This window comes from Cetorhinus maximus, chromosome 25 (assembly GCF_964194155.1).
Source record: "Cetorhinus maximus chromosome 25, sCetMax3.hap1.1, whole genome shotgun sequence".
Taxonomy (NCBI): domain Eukaryota; kingdom Metazoa; phylum Chordata; class Chondrichthyes; order Lamniformes; family Cetorhinidae; genus Cetorhinus; species Cetorhinus maximus.
The window spans coordinates 29994314-30019313 of record NC_135903.1 but is presented as its reverse complement, the minus strand read 5'-3'; the positions used below and the strand labels follow the sequence as shown (position 1 = coordinate 30019313).

General features: G+C 41.4%; 2 protein-coding genes across 3 annotated transcripts in view; one reads left to right on the top strand and one right to left on the bottom strand.

Annotated features, from left to right (window-relative positions):
- The window catches only part of haus7 (HAUS augmin-like complex, subunit 7), a 407540-nt gene that overhangs the window by 344484 nt on the left and 38056 nt on the right, over positions 1-25000 (top strand). Inside the window, exons 1-2 of one of the 2 annotated variants that reach the window (XM_078529709.1) lie at positions 415-486; positions 16368-16491. The exons of the other annotated variant lie outside the window; for it this stretch is intronic. The gene's annotated coding sequence lies outside the window, so the exon portion shown is untranslated. Of the gene's footprint in view, positions 1-414; positions 487-16367; positions 16492-25000 lie in introns of those variants that run through there. 2 annotated transcript variants of the gene reach the window in all.
- On the bottom strand, positions 350-24558 carry LOC144668005 (deoxyribonuclease-1-like). The gene is made up of 10 exons (XM_078529712.1): positions 23827-24558; positions 23666-23754; positions 22532-22615; positions 18829-18944; positions 16682-16794; positions 10219-10376; positions 8880-8976; positions 8627-8678; positions 3082-3282; positions 350-452 (listed from the first exon to the last, which is right to left on the bottom strand). Exons 1-10 carry the CDS (start codon positions 23962-23964, stop codon positions 442-444), a joined length of 1059 nt encoding a protein of 352 aa, XP_078385838.1. The 5' UTR covers positions 23965-24558; the 3' UTR covers positions 350-441.

Sequence of the window (25000 nt, the reverse complement as noted above, 5' to 3'; positions counted from 1 at the left end):
TGGAAAGTTCATATTGGGTACTTGGCAAGTAGCTGTTGACACTCATTTGTTTAGGCTGGCAAATGGAGAATGATACTGAAAGGGGTCAGTTTCTGTAAAATATACCTGAAGTTGTAGCAGCCCCTTTAAGATTGCAAGGGGAGCTCTGCATATACATGGCACTTTGAAAATGTTGCCCACCTGGCAGATTTTGGATCCAGGTGGTTCCCAGGTATTCATGTCTGATAATGTTGCTTAGAAGGTTGAATTTGATCCTTCTGTTCTCTGGTACATGTGCCAATTTTCTTTTCTGGCTTCATGTATTCTGGTGATAAGCTTATTTGTTTAATGAAACTGACACACACCCAAATTGCAATTATCAGTTTTATTCTCTGTTTCTGGAATTCATTCAATGTTTTTTTTATTAGACTTTCATGGCTGCTGGTAACTTTCTCACCATCATTACATGGGACCTGGAAGAAAAATAAATCATTCATAATTCAGAAGGTAAAATAATTGGTCAGGCTTCCTTGAAAACTTGCAAATTAGTAATGGTGCATCTATAGTGTATTCCATTAATACAGCATAGGTTTACCAGAAAAGTTTGCTCTAAGCGACTCACGCCATTACAAATGCCAAACCAGAATTTCTTGAACACTCTACACCACTCCTCTATGAACCTTGCTAAACAGTCAGAGTCCTATTCTCGTAACTCCACCCCTATAAAGCCAATGTCGTCTTTGCTTCTTTGGTTATGCTGTCAATGAGACTGAATGGAAATGACGCTGGTGACCTGGCAGCAGTGTGGTTGATATTAAAAGAAAGATCTGCATTTCTGTATCCCCTTTCATGACCTCAGAGCACCCTAAAGTGCCTTACAGCCAATGATATACTTTTGAAGGGTAGTCGCTATTATAATGTAAGAAAGGAAGACAACTTCATTGGGGAAACTCAATCGGCTTGAAGAGGCCTTAGTTAAGTATAATTATCATTAAGATCATTTATAACTATACTCTTATATCAAAATATTGAGATGTGCATGTGTAGGTTGCAGATCCAGCCAGACGTCTTGCGGTTGAAGACAGTGTCTGACGCAAAGCAGAATTTTTAACCTTTGCAACAATATAACTTCATTCTTTAATGTAGTTGTTTTAGTTTAATGGTCAATTCACTCTGTCTTGAAATATATGATTTGAAATGAGTTTGTAGGTCTCCTTGCTGTTTCCTAATTGCTCTTTTTAATCAGACTCTTGGAATGCACAAGGATCAATGACCTATCTACTTCGACTCAGAGGATAATCTTTTCATCCAGCCCCCTATAATCAGATATGATTTTACATTTAACTTTGAGAAACACCAAATAATTGATGTAATACATATGGTGTCTGTACTTCACCGCGCTAGAGATTTACCACATCTTTTTACCCATTAACCTTACGGGGTCAATACATTGGTCATTGATTGCACCACTTGCAAATTTCCATTATCTTCACTGTAGCATGTCCTAATAATTCCTCCGGAAAATTTGGGGGTAAATTTTCCATTGGAAGGTCAGAAACACAAAGACCTAATGTCAGGTGTTTGACACCGAGTTCATCATTCCAGGAAAATCCTGGTCAATATATCTCTAAAGGTGTAGCTCTGCCAATACAGGATAATCAGGTGGGGTCAAGTGCATGCTAATAATGGGAGACCAGCTGATTTTATGTCCAAGGTTGGCCATTTAGAAATGTTTTGTAATGTTCTTCCAGATATTTTATGAATAAAGTATATTTTTCAAAAAAAAGGTTTCCTGATAACTAAAAACTTTGACGTAAAGGGCTGAATTTTTGTTTGTAGGTCCTGATCCCACTGTCAGGAGGAAATACAATTCGGGAACTCACACATGCTGGCGTCAGGAACCAGAGGGCAATTTTTAAGGAGGCGTCCAATTAAATAGATGCTTCTGGGAGCCCTGTCCAATCAAAAACAGAGGGTGGACTCCCAAGGCCAACAGAAAGCTCTCCAGCACTGACACACTGGGAGCCCCACCATCGGATGTGGCAGCTGCCAATGTAGGTAGGAGAAGGAAAGTACATCTCAAGAAGGAAGGGGCCTTCTGAAGACTTTTTAAAAACTTGAAAAATAAAAAGAGGCTGGAGCTGCCAGGCTGTCATCATGGAGGTGGAATTCCTCCATAGGGTGGCCTGTGGCTACAGACGTGGCCATCTTGCAATTGTGGCCAGGGCAGGGTGTAGTAAGTTAAAAAAGATAAATGGATTGCTGGCTCCCTGGTTTGCTACCTGAAGACCAGCCCCATTCAGCAGCTGGGATTCAGCCTTAACGGAGAACCCAACTACTGACTGATAAATTCCAGTCACCATCTGTACAATGACTTTAATAGACCTATTAAGGGACTTATTTGTCTACCCACCACTTGTGAGTGGGCAGTCATCCCCTCCAACCAGGCTCTTAAAAAAATGGCCCCAAGGCAGAACCATGCTGGCAAACTGTCATGCTGTTTGGTGACATGGAATTATGAGCCTATCCAAACTTGGTCCCACTGCTGTGGATGTATAAAAATTCTGGCCTAAATATTGGCCTCATGGTTCTTGTCTGCACTGAATATCCCCCTGTAGTTTTTGTGACCACAATTGCAAACATCACTCAAAAATGTGTGCTGACCCGGCTGTGATAAAGTTTGATTAACACTTCGATTTTTATTGCTTTGCTGCAAAGTTTAATATTCTGTAGGCTTGTTGATTGCTACTCTGCCATGGTTTGACATTATGAAAGTGAAATCCACAAAGGCTTCTTGGACTCTTTCAACTTCATCATTAGTTAGTTGAAGATGTGCCTCTGATTTAATTGCCCAGCCTATGTTGGTATCAACTGCAAACAATTGTTTGATATCAATTATTCTTGTTTGGAATGTGATACTCCTGCAGAATGCAGGTCAGACAGATGGTATCTGGTATGTTCATGTTTTGATCGAAACTTTGCCACCTGCTTGCTTCCCAAACAAGCAGCTGGCCCAAAAGACACAAATTTATACCCAACTTCTATTGGAAGACGTCGAACAATTTCTGGATAGATTCACAAACAGGCCGTGCCATCACAAACCTTTGCAATAATTTCCATAGTCAGCACAGCAACTGTTATACTTGGAACAGTTTACAGTGCAGCTGCACGGCAAACTAGGTGAATATGCACCGCATCGTCCAGCACAGGAAGTTAAATCTACATCTTTACAGCTGCATGGACCACCGCTGATTCCACCAACGATGCCAATTCTTGGCCCATATTTTGCATCAACAGTGTTAGCTACACAAGAAGAGAGAACTAGATAAAGCAAGAGAAATCTCCATTCTGATAACTGCAAGAACTAGTTTGCAGCACACATCGTGTATATTTTAATTAATTGCAAACTCATTTTCAAACAATATTGTTCAAAAAATGACTATATTTATATATATATATATATTTACTGCTCATACTGCCTCAAATATCGGTGCCACACATTGCAATGCAAATTACTTTCAGAAATTATCAATCAATTGTTTTAATTCAAGTGTGTATTAAATATATACGTGGCTTAATATATATGTCAGGGCTGAGCATCAGGTAAATTCATGGTTGTTGGAGGTACAGATCAGGGGCAGGGAGGGAGGTGTGGCAGGGAATGGACAATGGGTAGAATGTGGTTGGAGGTGATAAGGGTGCCAGTGATGGCAAGGATGTCAGGAGGAGGTCAGGTGGTGTTCAGTGATGAAAGGTGGTGTCGGGGGAGATCATTGAGTTGGGGTGATGTTCATAGATAACCTTGTGAGTCTGGGACAAATAGGTCTGCTGTAAAAACACTTACCTGACGGATGCAGCCTTTCTCACCAGTTGGTTTCCTGAGGCTTGGAAACCCAGCTGACATGAGTCAAAAATTTAAACCCTGTAAAAATAGAAGCATGCAGCCTCCTTAAAAGGTTTCAGCAATCAACCCATCTCCAAAGAGCAAATTGGCTTGCCTGCCTTTTTAAAAATTCATTCACGGGATGTGGGCTTCGCTGACTGGGCCAGCATTTATTGCCCATCCCTCGTTGCCCTTGAGAAGGTGGTGGTAAGCTGCTTTCTTGAACCACTGCAGTCCATGTGGATTAGGTGCACCCACAGTGCTGATAGGAAGGAATTCCCAGCAACAGTGAAGGAACAGCGATATATCTCTAAGTCAGGATGGTGAGTGACTTGGAGGGGAGCTTCCAGGTGGTGGTGTTCCCATCTATCTGTTGCCCTTTTCCTTTTGGATGGTAGTGGCCATCAGGTCCTGGCGACTTGTCTGCCTTTAATCCCATTAATTTGTCAAATACTTTGTCCCTTGTGATAGAGATTGTTACAAGATCTTTCCTCCCATTAGTTCCTTGTTTATCTGATATCTTTGGGATGTTTATAGTGCCCTCCACCATGAAAACCAATGCAAAATATTGGTTTAAGTTATCTGTCATTTCCCTGTTCTCCATTATCAATTCTCCAGATGCATCCTCCAAGGGTCTCACGCTCACTCTCTTTCTTTTTATATACCCGTAGAAGCTCTTGCTGTTTGTTTTTCTATTTCTTGCCAATTTACTTTCATAATCAATGTTCTCCCTCTTTATTAGCTTTTTAGTCATCCGCTGCTGGTTCCTTAAAAAAAAATCCCAATTCTCTGGCCTACCACATATTTTTTCCACTTTGTATACCTTAGTTTTTGATTGGACACTCTCCTTGACCGCCTTTGTTAACCATGGGTGGTTCATCCTTCTCATCGAGTCCTTCTTTTTGACCGAGATAAATCTTTGCTGAGCATTATGAAATATATGCTTAAATGTCTGTCACTGCTCATCCACTGACTTTCCACTTAGTCTATTTTCCCAACCTGCTTTAGACAACTCTTTTTTTCATGCCTCTGTAATTGCCCTTATTTAAGTTGATGGCACTGGTTTGAGACCCGAATTGCTTGCCCTCAAACTGAATTTGAAATTCTACCATGTTGTGATCGTTACCCCCTAGAGGATCCTTAACTATGAAACCTCTTATTTATCCTACCTCATTACACATTACTAGATCTAAAATAGCCTGTTCCTGGGTAGGTTCTGTAATGTATTGCTCTAAGAAACGATTCCTGATGGACTCTACAAATTTGTCTACCATGTTACTCCTGCCAATCTGATTTGTCCAGTCAATATGCAGATTAAAATCACCCATGAAAATTGTGATGCCCTTCTTACATGCCTCCATAATTTCCTGATTTATACTTTGTCCTACAGTGAGGCAACTTTTCGTGGGCCAATAGACAACTCCCAGCCGTGACTTATTCCCCTTGCTATCCCTTATTTCCACCCAAACTGATTCCACATCACGATCTATTGCACCTGTATCACTACTCACCACCGCACTGATACCTTCTTTTGTTAACAAAGCTACCCCATCTCTTTTTCCTTTTTGCCTGTTTTTCCGGAATATTGAATATCCTTGAATATTGAATTCCCGGTCTTGGTCACCCTGCAACCACGACTCTGTAATAGCTATCAAGTCATATTCATTTATTTCTATTTATGTCATGAACTCATCTATCTTGTTACAAATGCTGCATGAATTCAGATAAAGAGCCTTAAGATTTGACTTTTTTACCATTGTTACTCATTCGGGTTCTAATTTCTGCTGCACTCTTCTGTTTATGTTTTCTGCCCCTTCCTGTCACACTTTGATTATCATTCGCCTCTTCACTATGCTGTACCTCTGTTCTCTCATTTCTTTTTAGTTTAAGGTCCTGTCTATACCACTAGTTATACGATTCGCAAGGAGACTGGTCCCAGCATGACTAAAATGAAGCCCGTCCCAACGGAACAGCTCTCTCCTTCCCCAGTACCAGTGCCAGTGCCCCTTGAATTGGAACCCATTTCTCCCACACCAATCTTAGAGCCATGCATTTACCTCTCTAATCTTATATACCCTAAGCCAATTTGCACGTGGCTCAGGTAGTAATCCGGAGATCATTACCTTTGTGGTTCTGCTTTTTAATTTAGCCCCGAGCTGCTCATAGTCCCTCAGCAGAGTCTCTTTCCTTGTCCTACCTATGTTGTTGGTACCTACATGGACCAAGACAATTGGATCCTTCCGCTCCCACTCCAAGTTCCTCTCCAGCCCAGGAGAGATGTCCTAGCCTTTGGGACTTTCTGTCCTTGCTGCAGAGAACATCTCTTCCCCAACTATGCTATCCCCTATTACTACTACATTTCTCATTTCTCCCCCCACTTGAATGGCATTCTGCACCACAGTGCTGTAGTCAGTTCACTCATCATCCCTGCAGTCTGTGCTCTCGTCCACACTGGGAGCAAGAACCTCGTACCTACTGGACAAGGGCACTGGCTGAGGTCCCCCCAAAGCCAAGTTCTGGATCCCCATACCTGCCTCACTCACAGTCACACCCTCCTGTCCCGGACCACAATCCAAATTTGATGTAATTAATCTAAGGGGTGTGGCTGTCTCCTGGAACACAGTGTCCAGGTAACTCTCCCCCTCCCTGATGTGTCGCAGTGTCTGCAGCTCAGACTCCAGCTCATCAACTCTGAGCCGAAGTTCCTCAAGCAGCCAACACTTACTGCAAATGTGGTCACCATGGATCACACCATTGTCCATCAGCCCCACATACGACGGCTGCAACACATTGCCTGCCCAGCCTATCTCTATTCTATTTAATGAATTCATTTGGGTGTTAAATATTTCAAACTTGAATTTCTTAATTGTACTCTTCAGCTGTAATAACGTCTCCTGATTTAGGCCACTTGGCCAATCTAAAGGGACAAGGAAGAGATACCCGCCAATCACCTACCTGTTTTCCTATAGGCCAGACCAGGTAAGGACAACAGATTTCCTTCCCTAAAGAACATTAGTCCTGCATTTACCGGGCGTTAATGGGACGGGCTTCATTTGAACCATCTGGGACCAGTGTCCTGGTGAATCATATAATGAAGGTTGTAGATAGAAATTTAAACTAATTGGAGGCAGGGGGGTTCAATTGAAGGGAAGTTTAAATGCATTTAGTCCTTCCCTGAAGGACATCAGTGAACCAGTTGGGTTTTTACAACAAATGACACTTGTGGTTATCATTAGACTTTTAATTCCAGATTTTTATTAAATTTAAATTTTATTGCCTGCTGTGGCAGGATTTGAACCCAGTTCCCCAGAGCATTACCTTGGGTTACTAATCCAGCAACAATACCATTACACCATCACCTCCCCTCTTGTCCTGTCTCCATTAAAACTGGAAGTGGTTGAGTTTGTGGCAGATTGGGTTCCTGTTTCAGATTTTTACCTATTTAAACAACTACCCATCCCAAACTCCTCCATTTTGGGGGTTAAAATTTCCCCCAGGTCTCTATTGTTGACCACTTTAATCAGCTTAGTTAAGTTTAAAGATTTCTGCTGAATAGTTAGATAATATCAGGATAGTACTGAATATTTGTGCAGCCTGCTGCCAGCAGTCCCAATTGCCTGAAAATTGCCTGCCTCTGGCCTTTGGTATTCATCTGGTAAAGGCCGTTGATACTTCAATGTCTTGATGCTTGTTGTCAGAATAACTCAATGCATCTAGTCATATCATATCAATTCATAAAGCAGCACAAGCTTCTACTGATCTTATCAACCTGAAAGCTAATTTCTTAAGTAGTTCAGCTACTCTATTGCAAACCTGCAAAATTGAGGATATCACTGAAACTGAGAAACCTGGTGGTTTCAAACTGGTAGCATAGTGGTCATGTTATTGAATTAGTAATCCGGAGACCTGAACTAAAGATCCCAAGACATCAATTCAAATCCCACTATGGCAGCTTGGGAATTTAAATTCAACTAATTAAGTAAATCTGGAATAAGAAGCTAGTATTAGTAACAGAGACCATGAAACAACCGAATTGTTGTAAAATTTTATTTGGTATACTGATGTCCTTTAGGGAAGGAAATCTGCCGTCCTTATCTGGTCTGGCCTACACATGACTCTAGACACGCCGCAATGTGATTGACTCTTAATTGCCCTCTGCAATGGCCAAGAGGGTGATTACGGATGGGCAATGAATGCTGACCTTACCAGTGTTGCCATATCCCATGAATGAATATTAAAAAAACCTTGGTTTCTCAACAATTTTAAGAGCAAATTCCACCACCATTGTGATTAAATAATAGTGGTAAACAGCCCATATTGTGATTTCTGTATGTGGTCTAATGACAAAGATAGATGGGAGAATGTTGTCTTTCCTTCATTTTATGGTTCATTAAATTTTTCAAGTCAAAGTGTTTTTCAAGAAAAAAATTAAACATGAAAGTAAAACACCGGCCATGCATTTTGCTTTTCGTGGGATGTGTTTGACTGATACTAGGATCTAAGGGAATTATGCCACTTTTTTGTGCTCATTAGAAAAAGTGACAAACCTCACTTACAATTAAGAAAAAATCTTAAGAAAACATTGTTTAAAAAGTACCTTAACCACATTATATAAAATTTCATTGATTGGTGATGATTTTTAAGCTGGTTATTTCTTATTTTTAGCAAGATTATAAAAGCTTAAGCTCCACTATATTACATTGTTTTACAATCATACAGAGCAGTTCGAATGACCTCAATGAGAGGCAGTGCTTATTTACTTACGATCGTCCTCCAGTTCAAGTTCAATGGGGTAATGATCTGACACTTCTTTGACCTGTAATAGAGAATTAAATCTAAAATGTAAGTCTATAGTTCAAAAATATGTCAAAAAATTTCTAATTCTTACATTTAATCAGACAATGAAAAGTAACTACCGCAATGTGTCTCTCCAGTGTTAGTAGGGAGTTTCAACCTACTGACGTTGCGAGTAATTTCTCTTTAACTTAACAAAGACATGCAATTTATTCATTCTTACTGTTTCATAAGGGAGGCCGAAAGCATTTTGGAAATTGAAGGCCTTGACTGAGCCAGGAACTATGGTCTTAAGCAATCCTTCCGTGCTCACAACAAACCTAAGAAAAAAAGACTTGTATTTATATAGTGCCTTTCACGATGTCCCAAAGCACTTTACAGCCAGTTAAGGACTTTTGGAGCACAGTCGTTATTGTAACATGGGAAGCACAGCAGCCAATTTGTGCACAGCAAGGTCCCACAAACAGCAATGTCATAATCACAGAATCACACAGTGCAGAAGAGGCCCTTCGGCCCATCGAGTCTGTACTGACATGGGAGAAACACCTGACCTACCTATCTAATCCCATTTACCAGCACTTGGCCCATAGCCTTGAATGTTATGACGTCCCAAGTGCTCATCCAGGTACTCTTTAAAGGATGTGAGGCAACCCGCCTCCACCACCCTCCCAGGCAGCGCATTCCAGACCGTCACCACCCACTGGGTAAAAAAGTTTTTCCTCACATCCCCCCTAAACCTCCTGCCCCTCACCTTAAACTTATGTCCCCTTGTGACTGACCCTTCAACTCAGGGGAACAGCTGCTCCCTATCCACCCTGTCCACGCCCCTCATAATCTTGTACACCTCGATCAGGTCGCCCCTCAGTCTTCTCTGTTCCAATGAAAACAACCCAAGTCTATCCAACCTCTCTTCATAACTTAAATGTTTCATCCCAGGCAACACCCTGGTGAATCTCCTCTGCACCCCCTCCAGTGCAATCACATCTTTCCTATAATGTGGTGACCAGAACTGCACACAGTACTCCAGCTGTAGCCTCACCAAGGTTCTATACAACTCCAACATGACCCCCCTACTTTTGTAATCTATGCCTCGATTGATAAAGGCAAGTGTCCCATATGCCCTTTTTCACCACCCCACTAACATGCCCCTCCACCTTCAGAGATCGTTGGACACACACGCCAAGGTCCCTTTGTAACATAACGACCAAATAAACTTTTTTTTGGTGACGTTGATTGAGGGATAAGAATTGGCCAGGACACAGGGGATAATTCCCCTGCTGCTCTTCAAAATAGTGCCAAAGGGTTGTTTATATCTATCCAGAGCGCAGACTGCACTTCAGTTTAATGTCTCATCTGAGAGATAACATATTTGATACTGGAATGTGGCTTGAACCAACAGCCTTCTGTCTCACAAGCAAGAGCACTACCTACTGAGCTATGACTGCTACCATACACAGCGCTGTCAAAATTAGAAATGTGACTGGGCTGGATCAGTGAACATATTTTTAAAATGTAAAGTACATGCAATACAAATACTTTCATCCATGAGCCCTAAACACTACCTGTCGTAGGCACAGTTTGTGTGTTTACTGACAGTTGTATCTGTCCCATCATCAATCAGCCAATGGAAATTCTTATGTTGACGTAGTCGTATATGGGGCCAATCACTATGCGTCACATATTTACAATCTGCATTGTAATCTCCCAGTATCAGGATGTTCTGCATCGGAAAGCAAGAGACAACAATTGGAATTAGACTGGAAGTGTCCTATTTCTCTGAACGATTAACAAAAACAACTGCTACTTGCAATGATATAGCACCTGTAATATAATAAAACATCTCAAGGCACTTCACAGGAGTGTTATAAAAGAAAATTTTAATACTGAGCCATCAAAGACAACGCTGGGGCAGATGGTCAAAGGCTAGACCAAAGATTAAGGGGGAAAATCAAAAGACTGAATGTACTGAACCTCCAAAATACACAACACTTCCTTTCATATGACACAATACAACTTACAAAATTGTTTTAAATAAAATTACTTTTAAGGGTAGGCTATTTGAATTTTTAAAAAATCAGCAGAGAAGGCTTCACTCTGCATCCAGTTATGCTTTAATTCACCTGGAAGTACCTGACATTGGCACTAAATACAACTGCAATTACACTGTGACCAAATAGACCAGAAGGTAAGTAGTCAATAGTTCCACCCAGAAAGGGATGTGGAAACTGTTAGGAACGGAGGTGCTGTACTGGATGAGAATTCAGACATCTTGGTCAATAAAATGAATGTATCCAATGTGAACCAACGTGTATCCTGGCTTGATTTTTTAAACAGAATCATGTTTGTTCAAGCACCATGAGGATGAAACTAAGTGAATAATTTTAACGTAGCCTGCCCAGATTGGGATGGGATTGGATTGGTTTTACTGTCAGCCCAATTTTACTCGTTATTGACATCATTGGGTGTAAAACGGAAGCCAGCCCCAAACCTTGCTGAGTGTGCAAGGTTAAAATTACCTAAATTTGATGAAGCATTTAGGTGGGGATCCATGATAAAAGGATCCAAAAATCCTATAGCTTGCTCTAAAAGATTAAATGCTGATGATCTCTGTTCCTGACTCCACTAGAGTGTATCCATGCTCAGGGCTTGTTCATTAGCCTAGTTTTGGCGGGTGCCTATGCCAGACTAGACACCCACTAGAGGATGGACAGAAATATGGCTCCCACGCTTTACAAGATGGCTGATCAAAACATGCATTTGCAATATTTATGGGCTCTTTCAGACTGAGCACCCCATGGAGCCCTACTTCCACCACATCCAGATTCCTGAGTGGAATGGAGGTAGAGTCCTGGGAATCCTAGCATAGGAAAGCCCACTGCATGGCCCTGCCTGCTCAGACGTCATGGGCCAGGATCGAGATGGAGAGGAGTTTTGCCTGCTCCTGGCTCTGTTGGCTACACTCAGTCTTCTGGCTACAATTGTTCCCTTTCCAGGCTTCACGGCCACTAGGGCTTGATCTGCATTCCCTAATGTGCCAGTGAGCTGGAGCATTTTTGGACACTATACAGTATTTACTACTCCAAAAATCTCACATTCTTGAAAAATGGAGCCTCATATTTCTGAAATAATTTTATTTATTAGATGTTAGTTGCCTGGATGAGTGCAGCTCCAACAACATTCAATAAGCTGGACACCATCCAGGACAAAGCAGCCCACTTGATTGGCACCACATTCACCCCCTCCATCAGTGTCGCACAGTAGCAGCAGTGTGTATAATCTACAAGATGCATTGCAGGAACTCACCAAGGATCCTTCGACAGCACCTTCCAAACCCACGACCTCTACCACCTTGAAGGACAAGGGCAGCAGATGCATGGGAACGCCATCACCTGCAAGTTCTCCTCCAAGCCACACACCATCCTGACTTGGAACTATATCGCTATTTCTTCACTGTCGCCGGGTCAAAATCCTGGAACTCCCTTCCAAACAGCACCTTGGGTGTACTTACACCACATGTATTGCAGTGGTTCAAGAAGACGGCTCACCATCACCTTCTCAAGGGCAATTAGGGATGGGCAATAAATGCTGGCCAAGCCAGCGATCCCTTAAAAAGAATGTTTTAAAATTTAAGTATATTTTGCTGTGCAATGAGAGTAATGGAGAAAGGCAGATTGCCAGTGTACCAGTGTTCTGTTTTGCAGAGTGACGTGAGGTGGTTTTTGCCCACAGTTTACCACATGGCAGATTTATGATTTAGGTTAATGTATCAAGAGAGATGAAAAACATGGTTCCACTAGTGTCCTACAGTTGCAAGGAAAATCAGAGATTAAGTCAAAGCTAAGGCTACCCTTGTATTCTCAAACACAAGTATGGTTGGTCACAATTTGGGACTAGCAGAGGCCTGAGAGGAAATGGGCTGTCTAATGCCCTCACTAGGAGCTTTACATACCACCTAGAGGGGAAACCTAACAAAAAATGTATAAGGGAGAATCTTCAGCTTGGCGAGCGGGGGCGGGCCCGCTCACCAAGGCATAAAATAACTTGGGGTGACGTCGGGTGTGCGTCCCGACATCACTGCGCGTCATTTAGATTTTCAGTTCGGCGGGCATGCAGCAACTGTCAAAGGCCTATTAAGGCCATTTAACTAATAATTAAAATAATTAACGGAGCTGCCCGTCCAACCTTAAGATTGGCGGCCGCCAAAGAGCCCAGGCGGCCTTCGCGTTTTTCATGGAACCTCATCAATGGGCGGGATGAGGATTCAGAAATGATTTTAATTTTTCTCAAAAATTTTTATTGAAATTGATGCACATGTCCCAGCTCATGTGACAGTTTCACATGAGGGGACATGTCATAGAAATTTTTTCAACACTTCATTGACCTTTTAAAACTTAAAACTAATCTCCTGAGGCACTTCTGTGCCTCAGGGAGATTTCTATGCTCTTTCGTGTCATGCGCGTGAAAGAGCGCACTCCCGACACAGGGAACCCCTCCCTCCCTCACCCGTGCAGGGAGTGCTCAGCGCTTCCGGGTGCGTGTCACACTGGGCGGGCCTTAATTGGCCCGCCCACGTAAAATGGCGGTGCGGACCCGATTGGGGGTGCCGATCAGGCCCGCGCTCACCCCCGCATAACCCCCTCCGACAGGGGGAAAATTCTACCCAAAATGGGAGTAAGTATTAAAAACAAAATGCATGAAATAATGTAGTTGATAAATGTGATTGATTTGTTTCTAAAATTATATTGATTGCATATAAAAACACTGAAGGCACAAAAGAGATTTAGTAGAATCATACCAGAACTGAGATATTATGCCTATCAGGAAAGATTGAAATGGTCTGGAACAGAAAAGACTGAGGGAATTATCTTTTTAAGATTTGGAAAGGGTTTGGTAGGGTAGAAATGGAGGACATGTTCCCAATTGTGGGTGGGGTGGGACCAGACTAGGACCATAACTATAAGATAGTTACTAATAAATTCAATAGGTAATTCAGGAGAAACTTCTATATCCAGAGTGGTTAGAATGTAGAACTCACTACCACAAAGAAGTAGCTATGGTGAACAGTATGGATGCATTTAAGGAGAAGCCGGATAAGAATACGAGGGAGGAAGGAATAGAAGGATAAATTTATGGGATTAGATGAAGAAGGATGGGAGGAGGCTCGAGTGAAGCATAAACACCAGCGCAGATCTATTAGGCTGAATGACCCGTTTCTTTGCTAAAAAGACTTTGTACCGTATACACTCAAGTAATAGCTGGTCTCGTGTAAAGGTCGACCCAGGTTTCTGAGGGATAATAGAACAATGGCCAGAATTCCTCAGTTGGCGGACGGAGGCGGACGCGGAGCTGATCGCTGCCCACAATCAGCTGCATGCCGCCATATTATGCGGGTGGGTTAATTAAGGCCAGCCCAGCATAAGACATGAGCTGTGATACCTGTGCGGGCAGGGGGAGAGAGAGAGAGTCGGGGCCAGCGCTCTTTCGCACATGAGCTCGAAAGAGCACTTCAATCTCCCTGAGACACGGAGCTGCTTCAGGGAGATTGAAGGGCTTTTGAAATTATTAAATATATAGAGTAAACATTTAATTAAACACGCCTCCACATGGGACATGTTTTGGTATTTCGGAAAAATTATTTATTTGATTAATAGAAGCTTCAGGAAACCTCATCCCGCTCGTGGATCAGGTTTCCTAAAAAACGTGAAGGCCGCTTGGCCTTTTCGCCTGCCCACCAGCCTTAAGGTTGGACGGGCAGCGTTAACAGTTATATTGGGCAACATTTTCCCCCCATCGGGGGGGGAATGTGCGGGAGTGGGCACAGGTGACCCGGTTGGGGGCGCGCCGCCATTTTACGTGGGCGGGTCAATTAAGGCCTGCCCAGCGTGACATCTGCTCGGAAGCGCTGTGCACTCCCTGTGCGGGCAGGGGGGTTTCCCTGAGTCGGGAGCAAAGTGCCGCCTCTGGGAGATCGGTGGAAGTTGTAAACATTTTTGGAAGTGTACAAAAAAAACTCCTGACATGTCCCCTCATGTCACATGAGGGGACATGTCAATTTCATTTATTTCAACATTTTATAAACATTTTAAAACCCTCATGAAACCTCATACCGCCTGTGGATGAGGTTTCATGTTTTTCCTGAATGCTGCCTGGGCTCTGTGCCTGCCCGCCAACCTTACAGTTGGACGGGCAGGTCCATTAATTGGCTTAATTACTTTTTTAAAGGCCTTAAATGGCTCTGAGGCTGCACGCCCACCGAACTGAAAATCTAAATGACGCGGGGTGACCTCGGGACGCAAGCCCGATGTCACCCCACGTCATTTTACGCGTTGCCAAGCGGGCCCCATCCCCCCCATTCACCGACTGGAAGATACAGCCCATTAATTATTTCCTTAATGGCCTTAATAGGCCATTTACATATTGGTGGGACGCCCCCGCTGAACGAAACATCGCAACACTGCGCGATGATGTCGGGATGCACGCCCAATGTCATCACGCGTCATTTTATGCATTGGCCTCAGCCCTGTATGCCGACTGAAAAATCCCGCCCAATGTGTTTTTATATGATTTTTGGTGTACACTAAAATAGCGTAAATGCAAGTTACTACCAGCAATGATAATTTCCTGATATTGCTTCACATACCTTGCCCTAAGAGGCTGATGGCAGCCTTGACTGGTCCATGACTATGCAGTTTCCTGCAGTATGGCTGATTAGGGAACTCTCCAACTCTTTGCTGCCTGACATCAGGCGAGGATTTACAGGCTTACAATCAACCTGTTTGGGTATACTATGAATGTACCTTTTATGGCCATCAAGTCCTGAAGTGGGATTTGAATCTAGAACATCTAGCCCAGAGGTAGGGATATTACCACCATGCCACTAGATCTCCATGGTTATGCTGCTATACTATTAGATTACCTACACTTTAATCATAATATTCTCTGGTACCATGCTCCATATTATGTTTTATGAAGCTATTTGAGATGAGTTATGAATCCACTCAGTGGTGGGATGCCAGCAAGATGCCAACAGTATTGCCAGGTCAGAAACTGCCCTTCTGCTAATCTCCCTCTCTAAACCAGCCAACGCAATGAAAAATAACCTAATGTCATCAAATCACTCAAGAAATTTGGGATATCCAATGCACTTGATGGGACAGAAGATGATTATTTGTGAAATGATCTGGCTGATGACGACATGATTACTGATGTTGATGATCCATATGATGATGCAATTCAAGAAACAGATTGGGATGAGTTGTTTGGCATTGAAGACAAGGAAGAGGGTGATTTTTATAGATTTTAGTATATATTAAGTGCTAAGAAGTATTCTTTTCTGTAATGTGATAAAAACAATAAAATTGTATAAATTTGTATATGGCTTTTGTTTCAATAAATTTAGTGTACACAAATTGTCTGTCTCCATGGAGGTTATTTTATAAATAAAAATTAAATGATAAAGTATTTTCACATCAATATCTGTTAACACGATTCACATTACATCCTATTAAACTGTTTGAAAGCGGAAATAAAATGTTGCCATTTGGCTACTTTTTGGCTAGTTTTGGGGGCAAGGTTGGCAGAAACAGTCTCCGACCTGTCAACTCTGCGATCAGCTGATGCACTGCTGTAAACAGTTAGGTAACAAGATGATGGGAGAGGATGGCACTACAATTAATGTAAATTAAAGTGTGATATCAATCTTTAATTTTAGATTTAAAGTGGAATATGGCGATTGTGTGTGGTTTTGCCAGAAACCTAGGTTATGGCAACAGCTGCTTAGCCCACCAAAGCATGGGACGCCAGCAAGATGACAACAGATATGGTGCTGCTTACCGGTAATTAGTAAATATTTTTCATGTTTTAAGATAACAGTTGCCCCTCGACATTCATGGATTTCAACCCCTTGAAAATATTCCTCATGTATACGTCAAACCCCTACTTTTTTGCCTAAATGTTTTGTCTAAAAAACAACTTATACAGAGCATATATGGTAATACATTTGCTACTTAGCTTAATCAACTGTACCTCTGTATTGAAGTGATCCCTTGCATCAGCCCAAACATCATATAATGCATCAACCTCTCTGACTGCATAACTTGGACTGGTGTGGATGGCTACGAGGACGAAATCCTTGACAACTGTCAAAACACATTGTACCAGATGTTATTATCGAAGAGTTTGCGAAGGCTGTGACTTCTTAGATCTCACTCATGGAAGGTTATTTTGAAGACGAGAGCTATATTTAAATTTCTATTCAGGGGATGATAAAAATTCCATTCTATATCATTGCTTTCAAAAGCCACAGAAATAAAGGTAAAATATCAAGAAACACAATCACCACGAGTTTCCAGTTTTGGCATAATTGACTCCAAATTGTGCTAGTTTTCAGGTTTACACATTCTAAAATAGATATATAATTATATCTACATCCTAAAATAGATATATAATTATATAGAAGTTACAGCGAGGAAGGCTTTCAAAGCTTGCAGAGTGATCTGGACCAACTGGAAAAATGGGCCAGAAAATGGCAGATGGAATTTAATGCGGAAAAGTGTGAGGTGTTACATTTTGGAAGGTCAAACCAAGGTAGGACATACACAGTATATGGTAGGGCACTGAGGAGTGCAGAGGAACAAAGGGATCTGGGAGTTCAGATACATAATTCCCTGAAAGTGGCGTCAAAGGTAGACAAGGTTGTAAAGAAAGCTTTTGGCATACTGGCCTTCATAAATCAAAATATTGAGTATAGGAGTTGGGAGGTTATGGAGAGGTTGTATAAGACATTGGTGAGGCCAACTTTGGAGTATTGTGTGCAGTTCTGGTCGCCTAACTACAGGAAGGATATCAGTAAGATTGAGAGAGTGCAGAGAAGATTTACTAGGATGTTGCCGGGTCTTAAGGAGTTAAGTTACAGGGAAAGTTTAAACAGGTTAGGACTTTATTCCTTGGAGCGTAGAAGAATGAGGGGAGATTTGATAGAAGTTTACAAAATTATGAGGGGTATAGACAGAGTAAATGTGAGTAGGCTCTTTCCACTTAGAATAGGAGAGATAAACACGAGAGGACATGGCTTTAGGGTGAAAGGGGAAAGGTTTAGGGGGAACATTAGGGGGAACTTCTTCACTCAGAGAGTGGTGAGAGTGCTGGACGAGCTACCATCTGACGTGGTAAATGCGGGCTCACTCTTAAGTTTTAAGAATAAATTGGATAGATACATGGATGGGAGAGGTCTGGAGGGTTATGGACTAGGTGCAGGTCAATGGGACTAGCGGAATAATATTTCGGCACAGACTAGAAAGGCCGAATGGCTTGTTTTCTGTGCTGTAGTGTTCTATGGTTCTAAAATAACTCATCATAGGGCGAAACGCATGTTACAGAATTAACATGCCCCATGTAGTAAGTTGCACATTTGTGACAATCATTTCCCATATGGTGAGTTCCTGATCTCAGCCTGTTAAGGGAAGCACCAAAGTACAAGGGCTGGGTTTACCTCTGTGTAAGTGAATGGGTTTTGAATAAGTTAAAATCAGGCCCCATGTAGTCTCTCACCAGGAGAGAAAGAGCATCAGATGGTGAACTACTGAATGACCTGCATCCTCATGCTGAAGAAAAGTAATGGGAAAAAAACTGTAAGAACAGTTTGCCTTTCATTCCTTTCTGGCTTGGGTTGGAAGGAGGAAAAAATAAAGTAATAACGACCAATAAAATTCTTATAGTACCATGGTACCGCTTTGTAGCCTCAATAATAATGTCATCTGTTACTTTATGTCACATGGTTCATGATATAAAGTCAAATGAGGCTTGGAGACTAAAACCATTCAAACCAGTTCAATGTCGTCATGATACTGACTTTGTAAAGGTCAAGTATGCAGCTGACAGTGTCCTGGTGCTGCTTAATGCTGACATTAAAAATCTGCAGTACAAACCAATTTTCCTGAGTACCATATTTCTTTGTCAGAACACAAAGCAGTGTAATGTGGCAGTAAATTACTTGTACTCCCAACTAAGGAATTGGTTACTAACAGCATATTTCATCAGGACTGAAGCAGGTCTCCTTCCTATACTCAGGTCTTGAGCCTTGGTTTTTTTCATTTGTCGGCAGGCTCGCCAGAATAAATCAGCACTTTCAGTGTAGCCAAGATTTTCTCAAAAATAAACGTTTAAAATCTTACTCGTGGTGAGCGAGTGGAACTTCACGATAAAAGGCTCGCGGATGAAAGTGTCCGTCCCGCACTGTTCACAGCCATCATCAAAGTGATACCACGCCACAGGCTTGAGAATATTCTCACTGTCGGAAACAAAATAAAACATGAGAATGAAACAAAGCCAGCAGCCATGTTCAACTGCCAGGTTAATTGTATTTGAGCACTACCATAGATTTCCACAATAATTTTTCAAGTTCATTGAAGTCTAAATATGGTCCATCTGGAAACGCTTCTTTGAATCCTTACCTATCGCATTTCGAACAGCAAGATTTACACTTGCTGTCCATTTTTCTCCCTGCTTCCCCTGAAAGCATTGCTTCATGTTCATGGGTGTTTCCATATTGTAAGGATATTGCACATGAACTTTTGTAGCTTGTGGAGTTAAGTAACTGCTGTAAGTATGTCAGTGCCAAGCTTTGTTAAGTCCCCAAATTAGATCACATCAATTCTACTGATGTATTGTTTTGAGTTGCATGTTTTGTGAAGTTTCACTCAGAAATGAACAGCTGTTGCACTCCGAGTATATTGTGAATCAATACACCATGAGTACTGCTCACCCTCTGGTACCTCATCTGTGTGCCCACCGTTCACTTGCGAGTCTAGGCAACAAATATCAGCAAACTGACGGTATGAGATCATCCTGATTACCTGACAAACACAATGTCACGTTTTTCAGCAGTGGTTACTGCCTATTGATTAGGAGTAGAAGCTTTATCTCTTTCCTAACCCCGTGATACTGGGGCTAACTGTCATGCCTCAATGACTCTCTCAGCTAGAATCAGCTGATGCGGCACAGAGGATTGAACCTTGGATCCTCTGTTTCGTTGGCTTAATTCAGCTCTACATTTTTAAAGACTTATCTTTTGAATAGATAAATTAAAGTTTAGAGTATAATTGTGCACCAACTGGTTCTGCCTTAAAAATAATTAGCCATCAGCCTCTTGTTTACTGTGAAATGTCAGAGGCAGACTGCTAGAAATTTCAGGAGCTAAAACCTTTAATTTTAATAGAAGCCTGGATCATTGACAGAAATTAGTAGCCTTAATGTAGTACAGATCAGATACATATTTCGAAACAGGATCTTTAAATTGTGTCATAAAACAGTATCAAAAACAAACTAAGATATCATGAAGATAAAAGCAAAATACTGCGGATGCCGGAAATCGAGAACAAAAACAAAAATACCTGGAAAAACTCAGCAGGTCTGACAGTATCTGTGGAGAGGAGCACAGTGAAGGTTTCGAATCCGAATGACTCCTCATCAGAACATCATGAAGAATATCATAAAGATAAAAACAAAAAACTGCGGATGCTGGAAATCCAAAACAAAAACAGAAATACCTGGAAAAACTCAGCAGGTCTGGCAGCATCGGCGGAGAAGAAAAAAGTTGACGTTTCGAGTCCGCCGATGCTGCCAGACCTGCTGAGTTTTTCCAGGTAATTCTGTTTTTGTCATGAAGAATATCATGAAGTTCAAGGTCTGTTTACTAAATCAGCAGGATGTTAATTCAATTAAATACCACCACTGAGCTTTTGGTTATCATACAAACATACGAATTAGGAGCAGGAGTAGGCCACTCGGCCCCTCAATTCTGCCCCAATAAAATTATGGCTGATCTAACTTTAATCTCACCTTCACATTCCTGCCTACCCCTGATAACCTCTTACCCATTTTGCTCATCAATCTATTTACTTCTGCCTTAAAGATATCCAAAGACTCTGCCTCAGCTACTTTTTGAGGACGAGAATTCCAAAGTCTCTCAACTCTCTGGGAGAAAAAAAAATTCCTCATCTGTCTTAAATGGGCAACCACTTATTTTTAAACAGCGGCCACTGGTTCTACATTATTCCACAATAGGAAACATGCCTTCCACATCCACCCTGTCAAGTCCATCATTACCTAAAATTTAACATTGAAAGCACAACATCCAAAAATTATCACAACTGGTAAAGCCATGATGAAAAATGATAATCAGATCTTAGCGAATAAAACAGATTCTGGATAGAATATGCACTTTTGCAATAAATTGCTTTTTCGGCTTTGGAAAAGTTAATTCGAAAAATTATGCTTTATCTAAAAATCAATCAATAAAGCCAAGTCCACATGAAATTTTAAAAGGATAGGAATGAGATAAAAGGGTTATTGTTTCCAATTAACTTCAGTTAACCTTGAAATTTTGAAGTACTCACCAATCTTCAAACTTTCTTCAGTGATAACAATTAATCTCTAATTGATCTCAGGATGTTTCTTAAAGACAGTAATTGGACAACGTGACGTAAGGGACAAGCTAAGTTAAACACACTTGCACCTCAGTGGCAAGATAATTTGCATCATGTGATGTAATATTTTAATTTTTACAAAGGAACATATCATCTGACTTACCAAAGTGATACTATGGAAAGACCATTTAATTTAAATCTACATTACTTGATTTTTAACCCTCAAATTTCCCAATTAATGGAATAAATCTGCATAGATCCCAGATGTAATTACAATGGAAGAGTCTGTTGGTCAGAGTGCTGATACAATGGACAGTGAACTGCGAGTTATCAATTGGGAATGGAAATGCTAGACAACAACATTACTATAATGGAATGATATAATGGCAGCCATAATAGTTGAAAGTTGGACTGTCAGTGGTAGATACTGAGGGCGGAATTCAATCCAAGTGACAGGGGTCTTGTCCGCTGGCTGGGGCGCAAGCGAGAGCCCCGCGCCGTCTCCATTGGGAAAATGACCTGCTGTATTAAGTGCCAGTCAGGCTGGCCTGACCTAGGATCAAGGACCCCATGCAGCAATGGAAATCCCAAGCAGAGGCTGGCAACTCTTCATTGCCATCAGCACCACCAGGGGAACAGTGGTAGCTGCCGATAATGTCACCCACCAGAGGCCCAGGATCAGTGAGGAAACCAGGCCACAGATGTGTTGAGGGCGGAATGAGGATTGCGGAGAGGATGTTGCTGGCTGTAGTGGCAGGAGAGGGGTTGGAACAAAAGGCAGAGAGGTGGCTCTTAGCGGCTCTTGGCAGGGTTTTGCTTTTGGAGCTTTCTTCATTTTGACTGCCCTGCTTGCCACTGGTTGAAGACCTGCGGCAGTGGGATGAGGGGTCTTAACTGGGCATTAATTGCCCACTTAAGGGCCTCAATTGGTTTCGGGATGGGAAGGCCGTCCACAAGCCTTCCTTCTCCAGATTTAATCGGGGCAGAGGTGGGTAGGTGGCGGGGTCCCAACCCCACACCCTCTAACTTGATTAAATGCTCCCCCCCACCCCACCCCCACCTCTAAACTCAACTTGGGAGAAGGCATTAAAACTCATCCCGAGTATTAACTTTGGTACATTCAGTTCTGGGGATGTGTGGAATAGTGAAGGGGAAGTTTGCCATTCAGCTAACTTATTCAGACATGGAAACCTACCACAAAGGCACCAGTCTACATTACTCAAATATGTCTTTTGTTGGGCGGTCATAGAATATAATTTGCGTAGATTTCACAGACTGTCTGCCTTTCATTTTACGAAGCAAGGAAAATCATGTAGTTGTGAGATGGGAGAACTAACAAGTCAAGAAAGTAGAGCAAACAAATTAATTTAGTCAACTTAATCGATTCGTCCATTGCTGCAATGATGGGAGGTCAATTGATGAGCAACCTGTACTGAAGTAGGAGACTTACTTATAAACAAATGCATATTTTTCCCTGTATGCACTGCGGCCAAGGTAATCAGAAGTGATGAAATTGTATTGCAGTTTAGTTGAGCTGAAAGAAAAATAATTTTTGTGCTTATTTGAAGTAATTCAAATAGATGGATGTACAAAATCTTTAAGCTATGATCCAATATGAAAAATAAGCTATCTTTAAAATATGATGTATTATGTGATGAATCCAAATTTTGGTCTCAGTCACTAAGAGAGTGTGAATTCTGTTTGTATTTTCAGTTAGTATATCTAATTTGACTAAAATGCAACCATTGGTCAGAAAATCTTATTCAAGAGTAATGCCTTACAACAGAAAGAAGAAACTTATTGTTAACGTGAATAGCCATTGTTCAAAATGGTAATGTTTGGCATAACACACAGTTGGTGTGGTGTCCCAGAAGGAAAAAAACAGCTCAGACCAGTACTCTTATTTCCCAGTTTTTTACTGTTTCTTTGTTCTGGGGTACAGGTTTGTGGATAGGCTTCCCCACCTCCTCGTGACTGAATGGTCCTTCTAAACACCATCCAACAATTTACCTAAGTTTTCAAAACTGTTTCTTCAGTCCAGCCTCCCAACATTCCTCTCCCAGCCACTGATCAGCAGTTGCATCCCACTGGTTTTGAGTGGGAGATTGAAGGGGCTTATGCAGATAAGGCCTGCGAATTCAAACCTCGCAGGTCTTCTGTTACTGAGGCCGGGACAGTTTAACATTCATCTCTGACCTGACCTGCATAACTTCTTTAGGAGGAGATGGTGGCGTAGTGGCAACGTCACTGGACTAGTAAGCCCAGGGTAATTCCCTGGGGATGTGGGTTCATGGTAGCTGATGGAATTTAAGTTCCATTTTTTAAAAAAAATCTGGAATTGAAAGCTAATCTCAGTAATGAAACAATTATTGTTGTAAAAACTCATCTGGTATGGCCTACATGTGACTCCAGGCCCACAGCAATGTGGTTGACTCTTAACTGGCCTCTGAAGTGGCCTAGTAAGCCAAGGGTAGTAAGGGATGGGCAACAAATGCTGGCCTTGCCAGTGATGCCAACATCCCATGTAAGGATAAAAAACTCCTGCCCCAAAATAAATTCAAGGCTAATGCTCCTAATTACTTACAAATTCAGTTCCATCACTAGTTTTGTTATTGCTGAATTATCAGCTTCCATGACTTCTTCAATGGTGATAAGGTCATACCTTTGTAAAATCTAAGAGAAAATGAAAATAAGTGTGTGCTCAATCTACTTCTATCACAAAACATTTGCTTTGATTTTGCTCACCTGGATGAGAATGCCAAGGGTCACATGATTATTGACTTTTGACTGATCAAATCTCTGAATGTTAAATGCTGAAATCTTAAGCCCTTGACTTCCCTGCAGAAAGCAGCCAATCAGAATCATCATCACGAGAAATGCCATTGTTGTGAATCTTGAATTAAAAGAGAAATGAACAATTAAATAAGGTAAGGACTTTAAGACTTGAGTTGAAGTTTAATTCTACATGTACCAGCCAAGGTACCTTACAACATTACAAGATATTGATCTAATCAATTTGATATCTCCTGTTCTTGTGTGCAAATGCTAACAGTTTTACTGGATTTTTGGGATTCACATTTTTCTGATGACTGATGCATTGAAATTTCAAACTTCTTTGTTGTGTTGACGAAGATTATAGAAGAAAGCACGGTTAGTGTCAATTTATCAAAATAACGCCGTCTTACCATACAAGAGTAGAACCTGGTATCATGTAAACCAAGAATGCATATGTTGTAGATTCTTCCTCCCCCCTGAATTATCATAATACAATGATTAAGACTCATAGAATTGTTGCTTACTCCAATTTTATTCTTTCCAAAACTTCTGTTGAAATGCACACCTCTTTCCTCCTGCAAACTTTATAAACCAGACGCTACTTCACTTAATCCACAACTCACTGATTTGCCTTGTATTCTCTCCTATTATTTCAATGTCTATACACCCTGCGCCATATGCCTTGGGCCTTAGCCGCTTTGAATAAAAAATATTGACTGAAGCCAAATATTTTTCCTCCTCCCATGGTTCCATCCTTTTATGGAGAAAACAAATTTTACTGGAATGCAACCTCATGTATTGGCAACTGTCATGAAGAGCTACTAATGTGTATAATGTTATTGGAAATTATTTTTAAATTGGACTTGTAGTAGGGTGTGTGTCTTGTGTGTGGCTTAATTGGATTAAAGCCAGCTAGTCTGGGTGCTTTGATGTATAATAGTTTTGAGATGTTAATTAGATAAATGTAAGGAGTTAGAATGTAAAGGGTACATTTGCATTTGTTGAATAAACTATTAAAAATAATGGGTAAAATCTTGCACCTAGCTGGGAAACGCCAAGCAATGTGTTTATATTATTAATAAAGTTGGTGGAATGAAAGGATTATTGTTAGGAGAGGTAACATTTTTTTTTTAAAACTAGCAAT